At 39.3% G+C, this 15,145-nt stretch overlaps 1 protein-coding gene across 1 annotated transcript in view; it reads right to left on the reverse strand.

The window, feature by feature from the left end:
- Positions 1-8,216: 8,216 nt before the first annotated feature.
- The window catches only part of ttc39a (tetratricopeptide repeat domain 39A), a 99,814-nt gene continuing 92,885 nt past the window's right edge, over positions 8,217-15,145 (reverse strand). Inside the window, exon 18 of the mRNA XM_060830447.1 lies at positions 8,217-11,383. Within this exon, the coding sequence (XP_060686430.1) occupies positions 11,266-11,383 (118 nt within the window). The 3' untranslated portion in view covers positions 8,217-11,265. The remainder of the gene's footprint in view (positions 11,384-15,145) is intronic.

A 15,145-nucleotide genomic window follows, 5' to 3' on the forward strand; every position in this document is an offset into this window, starting at 1 on the left:
AAGCGCAGCAGGTCAGGCAGCATCCAAGGAGCAGGAGAATCGACGTTTCGGGCATAAGCCCTTCTTCCTGAAGAAGGGCTTATGCCCGAAACGTCGATTCTCCTGCTCCTTGGATGCTGCCTGACCTGCTGCGCTTTTCCAGCAACACATTTTTCAGCTCTGATCTCCAGCATCTGCAGTCCTCACTTTCTCCATGGTCAAATAGGGCTGAGTGAGCACAACTTCATCAAAGGGAGGTGAAACCTGACAAATCTGTTAGTATTGTTTGAGGAGATAACAAGCAAGTTAGGCAAAGACGAACCTGTGGATGTAATCTGTTTGGATTTCCAGAAGGCCTTTGACAAGGTGCTGCACAGGAGGCTGCTATATAAGCTAAGAGCCTGTGGTACTGGCTTGATAGAGGATTGTCTGATTAGCAGAAAGAGAATAGAGATACAGAGGCCTTTTCAGGATGGCAGCTGGTGACTAGTGTAATTCTACAAGGGTTCTCTTGGCACCATGACTATTTATGTTATATTGATGGTCTGGATGAAGGAATTGAGAGAATTGTTGCTAAGTTTGCAGCTGACGTGTGGATCGGTTGAGGGATAGGCAATGTTGAGGTAGTGTGGCTGCAGAAGAACTTGGATAGGCTAGGAGGGTGGGTAGAGAAGTAGCAGATGGAATACAATGCAGTAAAGTGTGGGATATACACTTTGAGAGGCAGAATAGAGGCATAGACTATTTTCGAAGTGGGGAAAGGCTTTGAAAATCTGAAGTGCAAAAGGACTTGGGAGTCTTAGTTCAGGGTTCTCTTAAGGTTAGCATGCTTGAAAGTTAGGAAGACAAATGCAATGTTGGCATTCATTTCATGAGGGCTATAATACAAGAGCAGAAATGTACTGCTAAGTCAGCATAAGGCTCTGGTCAGACAGCGTTTGGAATATTGTGAGCAGTTTTGGGCCCCTCACCTGAGTAAGGACGTGCTGGCATTGGAGTGAGTCAAGAGGAGATTTACAAGACTGATGCCGGGGATGAAAGGTTTGTCAAAAGAAGAGAGGTTGTGGACTCTGTACTTTGTACTTGGAGATTAGAAGGATGAGAACGGGGATCTGATTGGAACTTACAAACTTCTAAGAGGCCTGAATAGAGCGGATGTAGAGAACATGTTCTCACCAATTGGGGAGAGTAGGACCCGAGGACATACTTTCGGAGTGAAAGGATAATCCTTTAGAACTGAGATGATAAGTCATTTCTTCAAAAAGCGAGTGTGTTCAGTAGAATTCATTGTCACAGAAAGCTGTGGAGGCCAAGCCTTTGAGTGTGTTTAAAACAGAGATAGATAGGTTCTTGATTGGTAAGAGGATCAAAGGTTATGGGGAAAAGGCAGGAGAATTGGGTTAAGAAACATCAGTCAAGATTGAATGGTGAAGCAGAATGGCCTAATTCTGCTCCTATGTCCTGTGGTCTTATCGTCTTAAGGCACAAATAACTTCGTGGAAATGATAGGGCAGCAGGGCCTTTTGCAAAGGAGGAATTGGAATTCATACTTTTTCTAAAAAAAAAGTCAACGTGGACTTGTCAAAAATAAAATCATGTCTGACAAATGTACTAGAGCTTTTGCGAGCATAACTATTAGAATTGATCAAGAAGACCATATGGATGTGGTGTATTTTCGGAAGTTTTTTGATGTCTCACATTAGCATTTATTATGGATTTATGGTAATATAATGGCATGAACTGAAAATTAGGAAATGGAGAGTAGGAATAAATGGTTATATTGTTTTCAGTGGAAGGTGGTGACTGGACTGCCACAGCGATCAGTGCTTTGATAATGTTGTAAATACTGGTGTTCCATGATTTAGATGAGAATTGAACAATATTTTCAAAGTGGCTGCCTATACAAAGCAATGAGAAATTGAATGGCAAGGAGGTAAGTATATGGCAGATAGTATAATGAGATCCACTTCAATAGGAAATACAGAAAGAAAGAATATTTAAATGGTAGTAAATTAGAAAGTGTTAATGTATGAAAGGTTCAGTGCTCTTGTACACAAAGCATTTAGGAAGAAAAGTTGTAAATTGGCTGCCTTTGCACGGACATTTGAATGCATAGGCAAAAACATGTGAAACCGTACTTGGGTAGTGGAATCAAAAGTGCACATAATATCCAAGAGAAGACAGTTTCATCAGAGATTTTAACCAAATGTTCAGCAGGCTGATTCCTGGTTTGGTAGTTTTATCATATGGAGATTGGGTCAACTGAAATTTAGAAGAATGAGAAGGATCTAATTGAGAAGTCTAAAATTCCAAAAGGGCTGAACAGGCTGTTGGATGATGCTACTTTCTGGTGAACCACTATGCACCTCCTCGCTAAAATTCCATTTTCCATGTAATAGCAGTTGCAACTAACTGATGTTTTGCATTGTTTTGAGCTAATTGTGATACTTCAGTCAGGAGTGCTTTGGTTTGCTGAATTTCAGTCAGATCTATTAAGTATTTCCTTTCAATAATCCAAATATCCCAAGCAGATATCCAGCATGGCTGCCAATTTGATCACCTGCAAGAGTACTCATTTAGTTTTTGCTCAGGTCACTATAAAAGAAAAAAATCTTCAGTCACTATTGTCACTTTAACCTAACTTAGCCCTTCCATGACTACTGGAGAATCTACAAATACTGTTTCTGCCAAAACATTCCCTTGAAATACCTACATGCTGTATACAGATAAACTATGGATGGCCCTTACAGTTACCATTGCAGACATTCGATCACACTTCAGGTACAGCCAGTATAAAGGTACAGGTGTATGCTTCCTGCCAGTACCATTTACTAAAATCTTGGAATCCAGTGTGTGCTCTTATGGAATCATTATGCAATTCCCAGCAAAACACTTTGGTGATTTATAAGTTTTTATGTATTATTTGACGAATGAAGATTAACTTTTCCTTTTGACACGAATTTGTTATAACTGTATCAAATTTGTGGGTAGCATGATGGCTCAGTAATTTGCTCTGCTGGCTCAGTGCCAGGAACTTGGTTCAATTCCAGCCTCAGGCAACTGTGTAGAGTTTGCGTATTCTCCCTGTGTCTGCATAGGTTTCCTCCCACAGTCCAAAGATGTACAGGTTAGGTAGATTGGCCATGCTAAGTTGCCCATAATGTCAAGGGATGTGTAGGTTAGGTGGAGTATCTTGGGAAATGCAGGGTTACAGGGATATGATGGGTCTGGGTGGGATGCTCTTTGGGGGGTCAATGTGGACTCAATGGGCCAAATGGTCTGCTTCTGCACTGTGTATGGATTCTATAATATGAAGTCTTGTTTACCACCTCGTACTTTCAGCAGTTATTGTACTTGACTTCTCAGCTGTAGTTAAATACTAAAACTTAGTCTGTTGTATGGTGTCAGGGCTTAATTTCTTTGCAACAACTTTGTATATCCTGATCCAGTCCCATGAATTTATCCTGTAGCTTTCAGAAACCTGCGTAAACATGTCCCATTTTGTGACAACTGAAACACTTAGGCCTTTTAATATTATTTCCACCTTCAAATATCATTTTCTCAGCTGCCTGTTCTTCAGGTGCAGTTTTCTGGTTTTCTATGGGAGTTCTTACTCCTAAAGGAGTGAACTTTTAAATTCTTCCAAAAGAATTCTTTCACTAATGGTTTCACATGTAATCTCCACCTTTTTTGATTTTCACATCCAGTGGACAAATTACTTTTTCTATAAAACTCTGCTTCTGGATATTCCAATATTTTTGCCTGTAAGCTTTGAGGACAATTCACTTGGACGAGTGAGAAAAAAAACATTTTGATAGGGTGGTTGTGGAAAAGCTGTTCTCTTGGGAGATAATTTAAAACCAGAGGTCATGATTTAAAAAGGGGTCACTGATTTAAACAGGATTTTCTTTAGGGTTGAGTTTCTTAGAAATCCTATACCTCAAAAAAAGTGCCATAAACAGAGTCCTTGACCATTTTTAAAGCTGAGGTAAATAATCCTTAACGAAGGATATTATGGCCGACAGGATATTCCGAATAAGTATGTGGTATAATCAGATCTGCTATAATCTGATTGAATGGCAGAGCAGGGTGCAGGGCTGAGTGACCCATTTCGGCTCTTAATACATGTGCATGTGCAGAACTGTTCTATGTACCAAATCCTGGACAACATTTAGGCTTAGGCTTGTATGTAGGAAGTAACGTTTATGTCACAGTGCCAGTAACCAAGTCGTGATGTAATGAACCAAAAGCTCTTGTTTTGCCTTTTTAAATGACACTGCCACAATTTTTAGAATTTAAAAATGCGTATTGATAGGCTTCTTATTTGCTATCACTTGGTTCTATGTTTTAAGGTAGACTAGTCTGTCGAGGACACACTTGACAGCATTGTTTATCTCCATAAATATGTAAGGGGCTTGTACTGATGTTCTGGCAAAGAAACTTGGCTGCTGAGGCATCCTGTTGTCCTGAACTTGTTTCTCGAGGACTGCTCTTGCTATAGTAGTTCAAAGCCTGCCATTTGACAGATAGGATTTGTCACAAGAAACTTGTTGCTCATCCTTGCTCAGTAAAGTCACTCTAGAGTGCACCAGGCTGGGAAGGTGTTTATTTGGTGGATTGAGCAAGTTATTATGGAGCATGTTGAGGTGCAGAATGAATCGTTCGTCTGATTGTGGATTTTTATCAGTTGGTGAATGTGTGGACTAATGTTTGCAAGGAATCGAAGGGAAGGGTGTTGAGACCAGCTTCTAGTTTTGATGTGTATATTGTTGTATTCAGTTGTCAACAAGATATGTGTTTATGATGACCTTTTCCCGATAGGTGCACAGTACTCCGAATCACCCATTCTCAACATGCTGGGTAGAAGAAAACTGCTCCCTACCACATTTCCAAAGTCAATTAGGGGTGGGCTACAAATGTTGACTTAACCACGTCCTGCCCACATCCCACCAAAAGAACTTTGAAAACTTTTTCACTCAACTTCTTGTAATCTTTTAGTGTAATTTACTTCAGTGGAAACATTTATCCAAAATCGTTGCATTTTACAGAGTATTGAGGTCCAAATATTGATATTGTTAGACACAATTTGTCACAACTTACCACAGTGTTTTTAATCTGCGCACTCTCTCATGGATTACTAAATCGGTTAGAATACAAAGTCATAAGGGAGTGGGACTTGAGTACAAGAAATAATTTGCAATGCTACATAGCATGGGGCTATGCAAGGGAAGTTAGGTGATGAGTAGGTTAGTAAGAGTGGAATTACCGGAGTGGTTGACATTAACCAGTCTGTTCATGTAAATCATTCTTACTGTAATTGTATTCCATATCCATTTTCTTTGGCTGAGGGAACAAAAAGAGGTCATAACAGTACAAAAGACTACTAATCCAAGATAGTGACAGAACAGGAGGGGCTGCGTCCCAGCTCATGCCTAGGCGTCATCCGTTCCTGTCTGTTTTCTTTGTTTTTACTTTGACTTTTGGTCAGCACGGCAGCAAGCGCAGGCTGTGTGGGGAATGACAGCAGCTTCCTGGTGGTTGGAAGAGGCACCTTCTGGCAATTGGAGGCAGCAGCAAGGATGTCTAGAGTTTGGGACTAGCGACCACAAAGCTCTTCCAGTAATCAGAGGCAGTGATGGAAGCTCGACATATTGGAGGAGAGTAGCTGGAGCGAGACTATTAGTGCAATGGCCTGGCAGCAGAGCCAGGGACTCTTGATTTTGGTGAGGCTGTGGCAGCGTGGTATGCCCAGGGCAGGGACGAGTGCATGTTCAGCATTGGACTTAGTGTTGTCAAGGTGGGCCAATGACAAAGAGAGGTGATGGCACAAGTGTTGCTGGTGAGTCAACTCAGGACTCATGTAGGCAGTGGAAAGAAGCTTGATTCTTTCAAGTTTATGGTGACAATTAAAGCTATTCACTATAAAGTGCAAGTGACAAATCAATCATTCAAATTCAGAAGACAATAAAATGTATGTGAGGCAGTGGGGGAATGAAAAGAGCATTCATGATGGAAGTTGAACAGTTAAGGAGCTGCATCTCAAGGATTGGAGGACAAAAGGCTATGCAGTTTGAAAATGTGTTAAAATAACAAGGTTTAGAAAATTTATTTTCAAACTTTTTAAGGTGAAATTAAAGGGGTCATGTAACCTGTCTGAAGTCTGCCTAATGATTGGCCTGAGTGGCATGGCTACTAAAGATTAAAGGGAAGCATTAGCAGCAACCTCTGTTTACAGTGGTTTTAGAATGCAAGTCTCCATCCCAGAAGATGTTGAGGATGTTTTATAAACAGTTTATGCTTTAAACAATGTTACTTCCAAGAAAAAAAACGGTGTGTCTACAGAACCAAAAAAAACATTCAACTGGGACAACACATCTATCCTGGGACAGGCTAAGCAAAGAGGGCAGAATGCAATGGAATTTGAAGATCGTGAGGTAAATTTGGAATAGACCAGAAACATGCCTTTTGACCTAACTATTTGATGCTGGTGCTTCTGTTCCACCCAATCCCCTCCCACCCTATTTCATCTAGTCCTATTAGCAGCTTTCTCAGCACATTTTAAAATCATGATAAAGAGAGTGTTCCTACTTATATTCAAGGCTATGCTATTCACATGGCTTCTTTATTTTCAAAGTTGATGGTGACCATGACACACAGCTTATAAGTTGTTTGTACAACTGTTTGCACACACGAGTGTATGTTTTTAAATTTTGAGGATGAGAAGTTGCAGTATGCAAAGGGAAAGGTATGAATTAGAATAGAAGTTGGGTATTCAATCCCATTGAGCCATTTCTTTTGCCAGTTGCTACCTTAACTCGATTCTACTTCCATGGCACCTTCTGCTTGGCAGGCAAACACTGAACGATTTCAGATTCAAAATAAATGGAGATAGATGAAAACATTAGATACTAACTTGATATGAAATTTTGGCAAAGAACACTAAATACTGTATTTTTGCATCATCTGATGTATTGTACTCGTATGTTTGTATGTCTTGTCCTTTTTTTTCTGAATTCAGTCTTGCTAGTTAAAAGGATGGATCAAAAATGGCTTCTTTCTACTAAGAGTGATTGTCATACAGCCATAAATCCAACTCTGATCTTATACGTCCTCAGCAAATGATTTTCTTCATCCTACCTGTGTCCTTTGTACCTGTGTGAACCATGACAACTAGGTCATCTCCAAGGCAAAGTTCTCTTCGGTCCCAGATGTCCTTAACCCTGACACTAGACAGTCAACACAGCTTTCGGGGTGCATGATCTTCTGGCAGCAAACAATATCCACTTCTGTAACTTCTTTGCTCCCCACAACTGTTGTCCACTAGCTCCCACATACTGCAACTCAAACATGTGGCCTACCCTAACACTGCTATTATAATGTGTTTAAATAACTTTGCAAGAGGACACTTTGGGATTTGAGATAGCATACTATTCATGATAGCATGTGACTGGCTGTAGAATTACCATTCCATAAAAAGCAAAGTTACCCATGTCCAGTTTTGGGATCATGAGATCAGCATTGCATTTATGCTGTTCAGTGATAAACTGTGTAGATGCAGAGGGGCTTGTCAATTTTAATTTGTGTTTATATAAAAGGAGCTCCATAATGCCCACTTGCAGGGTGTGATCTCCCTTGGGCAAGATATGATGACAACTTTGCCCTAAGTCGACTTGTGGAAATTTTCATGGCTTCTAGACTCACTTATTCTCGTGCTGTCTGGTCGAGAGAGAGATGATCCAAATTTGCTGCCTGTTTTCTTTACCAACGCCTATTCACCCATCATCATTGTTATCGCTAAGTTACATTGGATGCTGGTGCACTACCTGAGTTTTAATAATTTTGCCCTAATTAAAGGTGTTATAATAATATAAATATGTGTAACAAATAATGACTTAAAAGAAAAATCAGGAAAAACATAGCTATACATCTAATTCTTAAACATTTTATCATTACACAATATGAAAAGAGTCTTCATTTACTTAGTTCTGAATCCAGCAGAACATCAGCGTCAGAATTCAAATAAACATGTTACAGCAAAATACAATGATCATTTCTGAGATGAACTCAAATTTCAGACTATTATGCTTTTGTGTTCTAAATTAGCTGTACAAATTGGAGGATAAGATTTAAAAAAATAAATATACTGAACTGCAAAAATATTACACAAGAACAGAAAATTGAAAATTGAGACAATAAATGGAATATTTCAATTGATATTGTTAACTGTTTTCTCATTGCAGCAATGCGTAGCTATTGTTACCTTTGACCAGATTATGAAAACAAACATTTATTTAATAAAATCTTAACATAAATCCTTGCAAATGATTTTCATTTACATTTTTGTAAATTAAAAGCCTCTTGAGGCTATATATCATGCAGTTACTAGCAGTAATCGGTTAACAGCATAAAGCCAACTAGCCTTGTCTTTGAAATCAGGGCTATTACCAATAATGCAACTAAAAATTTAAACAGTTGCCAATCCCATCCCACAAAGGTCCTACAGTTCTTAGGGATACTTCTGTAAGGAATGCAGGAGAAAACTTTAATTAGGCTTTCTTTTAAAGAAAGGTTCTTAAATTTGTAAACATTCTTGTACAAATATTAGTAATGGGGCAACTGGAATTGTGTTATATGATGTTTTCTTTTTTTTTGTGTGGGATGTGGCCATTGCTGGTAAGGTCAGTATTTCCTGCCTATGCCTAATTGCCTTTGAACAGAGTGACTTGCTAGACCATTTCAGAGGACAATTTAAGAGTTACATCTGTCGCATAAGCCAGACCAAATAGAAGTGTCAGATTTCCTTCCTTAATGGGAGTCATTTCTTCTTATGATGATTATGACAACTATTACCAATTATTATTTTAAGTGAATTTACCATGGTGGGATTTAAACCGCTTCCCCAGAGTTTTGGCCTGGTCCTCTAAAATACTAGACCCCACTGGCTGAGATCACCATTAAGATGCTACCTTCTCAATCTCACCCTTCGCTTCAGGTATAGTGACCCTCGGGTGAAACTCGCCACCAGTTGTTTCGCTTGGAGAGCAATGTTGAACTATGGTGATTACTACTACTACTACTACTAGTCCAGTAATATTGCCACAATGCAACAAGTCTTCCTTCACTTATTATGTAATTGTTAAGAATATAACTCAACCAGTCTTTTCCACATCAGGGGTTGCGGGATCAACAAACTCTCAATAAAATTGACAGTCTCATTCAGAGAACATGGAATATGGAGTACAAGAATTAAGGGAAGAAAAAATTAGCTGTTGTAACAGACATTTCTCACTTTGCATACTCCAATTGTATTAATTATCAACTGTTTCCTATAAGTATGTTCCCATTTTGAAACTAGAATGAGCCTTAGAACTTTCAGTATGCACACTCAATTTTTCAGGATCACTTACATTCGAGCAGCATAGGCTTATGAGAATTAGATATTGAAATGACAAGGCTGGATTGTGTGTGATGCTTCATGGATTATTTAAGCCTGATAGCTTGGAGAAAAGGAATAGCATGCATTTAAGTTGCGCAGAAGTAGGATTAGGCTGGATATTAAACATCAGTTCTTTTTCCACAGACTGCTGAATCTTTGGACAATTATGTCAGCTGGTACAGTGTGCACTGATGCTCATGTAACTAATGAGAGGTAACTGTCCAGTTCATGACAGGGGTAGAGTTCAATCATATAAAAATAGATTCACAATTTATGTAAGAATAGTGGAAATTTTAAAATTTTGTAATTTTCTACATCTCATGGCATATGATCTATTGTAGATTTTGGAAATGAGAAAACGTAACTTATTCCTTAGATGATTAGTAACATATATGAAGTTTTGCAGTTAAGTAAATATTTAAGTATTTTAAGCCATGGAGAAAAGTAACATTTTACTACAATGCCACCACTCACTCATAATACTGCAATGAAAGCAATTGATGTAGAAAATTTTAGTGATTTACTTGTTAACATCCCCTATTTTAAGAGCATGTAATTCTGAGTATGAAAATGATTGATAGGGACTTTGATAATCACTGCTGAACCTCTTGGTCATGCTTCCACCAAATGAACAGGAGTATCATCTTTCTGAATCCAATTTCCACCAGTTAGTGGCCACATTGATACGAACTTGGTTTACCTGCTGTAAGGGTTGGATGGTTTAGTATGTTTACATTGATCATGCAGAATAGAAGTAATTTGTGAATTCATTATAAATTGTGATAACGTGAACTTATGACAAAAATATGAAAGACCAAATGCAAAACACTGCAGATGCTGGAAATCTGAACAGCACAATGTTGGAGAAACTCAACAGGTCTGGCATTTAAAAGTATCCTTTTAGCAAATTATTATTTTAAGGAAAACTGAACCTATGTATGTATTTATGTTCACAACTTCAAACATCTTAAGTACAATTTAAAGAGGATTAAGTTATAATAGGTAATTGTATTATAAACTAGATATGAACTATTTTTAACATTTGCTTCTGTGGTGAAACAGGCTTCCTGTGTTGCAACCAATATCTTTGTGATTGATAATAGTGGAACTGTTTTGCACTGTTTTCCCAATTTAAGTACTGAATTAGTTTTAAATACAGAAAAAAATGGATGCTGGAAATCTGAAAGGAAAACTAAGTGCTGAAGAAATGAAATTATCTCCCTACAGATCAAACAGTTAACATTTCAAGTGCAAACTTACTCTAGTACAGAATCTTTTTCCTCTTTGGATTGTATTAATGAGTAGCTTTGTTAAGAAGTTTTGTGGACTTTATTGTTGATTAATACTCCATCTCTCCAAATTTGTGTATCAAAATGTATCTGTGGTTGTGGCTTCCATGGATCCATGTTTTGTGCAAATGTAGTTCCAAACAGAATTCTACATTTACATTTTTATATAGGTAAGTATTTATATGATTGTGATGTAGATCACCAAAACAATAATTACATGTCCTTGAGAGAGACAGCAAGCGTAATGCCCAGTGGTGCACGTAACCCATGTGAACCTGATCATAGTGATTCTGTTCTATAGTAAGTTGCAACAGATTACCATTAGAAATACATAGCAGGTCTGGCAGCAACTGTGGAGAGAGGAGTAGAGTAAATGCTTCAAGTCAAATATGACTCTTCAGAACTGGAGTTTTTCCAGTACTTTGTTTTATTTCAGATTTCTGGAATCTGTTGTGTTTTGCTCCTATTTTACATTTAACAGTGGATGTAGCTTTTATGTACAAAGAAGGAAACATTTTGCTTGTCCTTTGTAGTTCTACTGTATCAATAATTTAAGCAGTTTTAAGGTGTAGAAGGTAATGATTGCTTTCCATTGTGCGTATGAGATTTTGCTTTGAGAAGAGCAGCCTGAATTCGAAAATGCGTTCTTGACTCCATTGAATAATTCTTGTAGTTTTGCCTGGAAAAGAAAATTTCAGAACAATTCACTACAGGTTGTTCTGCTCTAATGCAAATTCACTGTAACATTATAATTACAATGCCAACATTTTAAGCACTGTTTCTAAAGATTTTTCTATGAACGTGGGGTTGCACAAGAACGCAACCATTGAATTATAGAAGGACTATCTGTATTTGAAAATACTTATCCAGAGGTTAACAATTTAAAACAGTGTGGCAAATATGCAGAAATCATATTATGACTTGATAAACTTTGGAAAGATAAAATGTTTCTTTACACTGCCTCCTCTTTACTCACTTCTTTGGAACATCACTTTTCATTGCTCTATATTATGCTTTAAATCATTAAAATAACCAGGATTTTGAGATTGGCAGCGCTCGCTGAATAGATCTGACGGCACTAACAACCAATTGGTGGTAACTGATCAAAGTTATAACATTTCTGTTGCTTTCTCTACGGCAACTTCACAACAAATCGAGGCAACTTGCAAACCAATCACCCTATTTCTCCTGTTTTAAAATGATTTTAGAAATTTGACATTCTTACAATTACCTTGATGAGTACAAGATTAAAAGCTTTAGCAGTGTGTCTCTTTTTAGTAATAAATTGGATTACCGTTGTATGGTTCTACTATTCACCAGTAGGGTATAACACTATGAAATTCAACTCCTTACAACAAACTAAGATCTTTTTAAATTGAAATGGTGGCAGATGAGTTAATTCCAACTTCAGAAAATTTCAACTGACTATAATATGTAGATGATCTTTTTTTCTTCTGCAGATATCTAAATGTGTTTACTAATCACACCAAGTCCTTTGTAATATATATTACATAAGGTTATGCCTATAGTTTAAAATCTGGTTGAAGATTTGTAGCTCGGGTGTCCGTTGTTGTGGTTCTGCTCTCCGAGCTGGAAGTTTTTGCTGCAAACATTTCGTTCCCTGGCTAGGGAACATCATCAGTGCTGTTGGAGCCTCGTGTGAAGCACTGGTTTGATGTTTCTTCCGGTATTTATATTGGTTTGTTCTTGCCGCTTCCGGGTGTCAGTTTCAGCTGCAGTGATTTGTATGTGGGGTCCAGGTCAATGTGTCTGTTGATGGATGTTCTTGCCGTTTCCGGGTGTCAGTTTCAGCTGTAGTGGTTTGTATATGGTGTCCAGGTCAATGTGTCTGTTGATGGAGTTTGGGGATGAATCTTCGAGTAAAAAATGAGGTCTGCAGATGCTGGAGATCACAGCTGCAAATGTGTTGCTGGTCAAAGCACAGCAGGTTAGGCAGCATCTCAGGAACAGAGAATTCAACGTTTCGAGCATAAGCCCTTCATCAGGAATAAGAGAGAGAGAGCCAAGCAGGCTGAGATAAAAGGTAGGGAGGAGGGACTAGGGGGAGGGGCGATGGAGGTGGGATAGGTGGAAGGAGGTCAAGGTGAGGGTGATAGGCCGGAGTGGGGTGGGGGCGGAGAGGTCAGGAAGAGGATTGCAGGTTAGGAGGGCGGTGCTGAGTTGAGGGAACCGACTGAGACAAGGTGGGGGGAGGGGAAATGAGGAAGCTGGAGAAATCTGAATTCATACCTTGTGGTTGGAGGGTTCCCAGGCGGAAGATGAGGCGCTCCTCCTCCAGCCGTCGTGTAGTTGTGCCATGCTTCTAGGAATTCTCTGGCTGTTCTCTGTCTGGCTTGTCCTATGATAGTGGTGTTTTCCCAGTCAAATTCATGTTGCTGGTTTTCTGAGTGTATGGCTACTAGAGATAGCTGGTCGTGTCGTTTTGTGGCTAGCTGATGTTCATGGATGCGGATTGTTAGCTGTCTTCCTGTTTGTCCTATATAGTGTTTTGTGGGAAAACACCACTATCATAGGACAAGCCAGCCAGAGAATTCCTAGAAGCATGGCATTCATCCCCAAACTCCATCAACAGACACATTGACCTGGACCCCATATACAAACCACTACAGCTGAAACTGACACCCGGAAGCGGCAAGAACAAACCAATATAAATACCGGAAGAAACATCAAACCAGCGCTTCACACGAGGCTCCAACAGCACTGATGATGTTCCCTAGCCAGGGAACGAAACGTTTGCAGCAAAAACTTCCAGCTCGGAGAGCAGAACCACAACAGTTATGCCTATAGGGTGAGAAGAGACCTGCATAAATTTTTATTCATTTCATGGAGAAATGTCTATCCTAAATTATATTAACTTGAATTCCCCTGTTATTTTCCATTGAACTGAAAGAACTTTGCACTGGAGACATATTTTTAATACTCTCATGAGACATAGACTATGCTACCTCTCCAACATTTATTGCCCATTGCTACTTCACCTTAAGAAAGAGGCTGCTGAGCTGCCTTCTTGAACCACGGCAGTCCATATGCTGTAGGTAGACGGACAATATTGTTAGTGAGGGAGTTCTTGGAATTTGACCCAGTGACCGTGAAGGAATGGGGATATATTTTCAAATCAGAATTGAGAGTGGCTTAGAAGGGAACTTCCAGGTGGTATTGTTCCTAAATATCTACTGCCCTTGCCCTTCTAGATGGAAGTGGTATAGGTTTGGAAGGTGCTGACTATCTTCTCCCCAGTAACCCCCCCATTTATCTCTCCACCCTGGAGGCTCCCTGCCTCCATTCTTGAAGGGCTTTTGCCTGAAATGTAGATTTTCCTGCTCCACGGATGCTGCCTGACCTGCTATGCTTTTCCAGCACCACTCTGATTTAAACTCTGGTTTCCAGCATCTGCAGTCCTCACTTTTGCCCACATGGGACTATGATGTTATTTATGGTCATTGCAGAGACTTAGTTGAGAGAGGGACAGGACTGGCTGCTCAACGTTGCAGGGTTTTGTTGTTTTAGATGAGATAGAGAGGAAGATAAGAAGTGGAGGAGTTGCACTATGAATCAGGGAGAATGTTACATCTGCACTTAGAGAAGATTTGCTAAAGGGCTCATCCACTGAGTCAACGTAAGTGGAGCTCAAAAATAAGTTGGGTGCAGAAACTCTGATAGGATTATACTATAGACCACCCCCACAACCCCTTTCAGCTACCAAGACATTTATAAACAAATATCTAGGTGATGATGGAAAGGTGCAATAAAAACAGCGTTACCTTCCCCAGTATTGACCCTTAGAGCAAGAAACCTTAGGGTGGAATTTAAGTGCATCCAAGAGGGTTTCTTGATGCCGATAGTCCAACTAGAGGAGGAGCCATACTGGACCTTGTAATAGCTAATGAACTTTGGCCAGGTAACAGACCTTTCGGTGGGAGAGCATTTTGGGAACAGTGATCATGACCCCTTAAGTTTTAAGATGGCTATGAACAAGGATAAGTCAGGACCTTGTGGGATGTTCTAAACTGGGAGGAGCTGTTATCAGGCAAGTCCACATTTGACATGTAGGAACTGTTTAAAATTGGCATGTTCCCATAAGGATGAAAGACAAGGACGGCAAGTTATGGGACCTTGGATAATGAGGGAAGTTTTGAATTTGGTCAAAACTTAAAAAATAAACATATGTAAAGTTTGGAAAGCTAAAATGGGATAAGGCTCGTGAAGAATATAAGGAAAACAGGAAAGTACTCAAGCAGAGAATTAAAAGAGCAGGAAGGGGTCCTGAAATGACCTTGGCAAGTAGAGTTCAAGAGAATCCCAAGGCATTCTATAGATGCATTTTAAAAACAAGAACGATACATAGGAAGAAGGTAGGACCACTCAAAGATAAAGGAGAGAACTTAAGCTTGGAGGCAGAGAATGTGGGTGAGATCCTAAA

The sequence above is a fragment of the Hemiscyllium ocellatum genome, chromosome 9 (assembly GCF_020745735.1).
Source record: "Hemiscyllium ocellatum isolate sHemOce1 chromosome 9, sHemOce1.pat.X.cur, whole genome shotgun sequence".
Lineage (NCBI taxonomy): Eukaryota > Metazoa > Chordata > Chondrichthyes > Orectolobiformes > Hemiscylliidae > Hemiscyllium > Hemiscyllium ocellatum.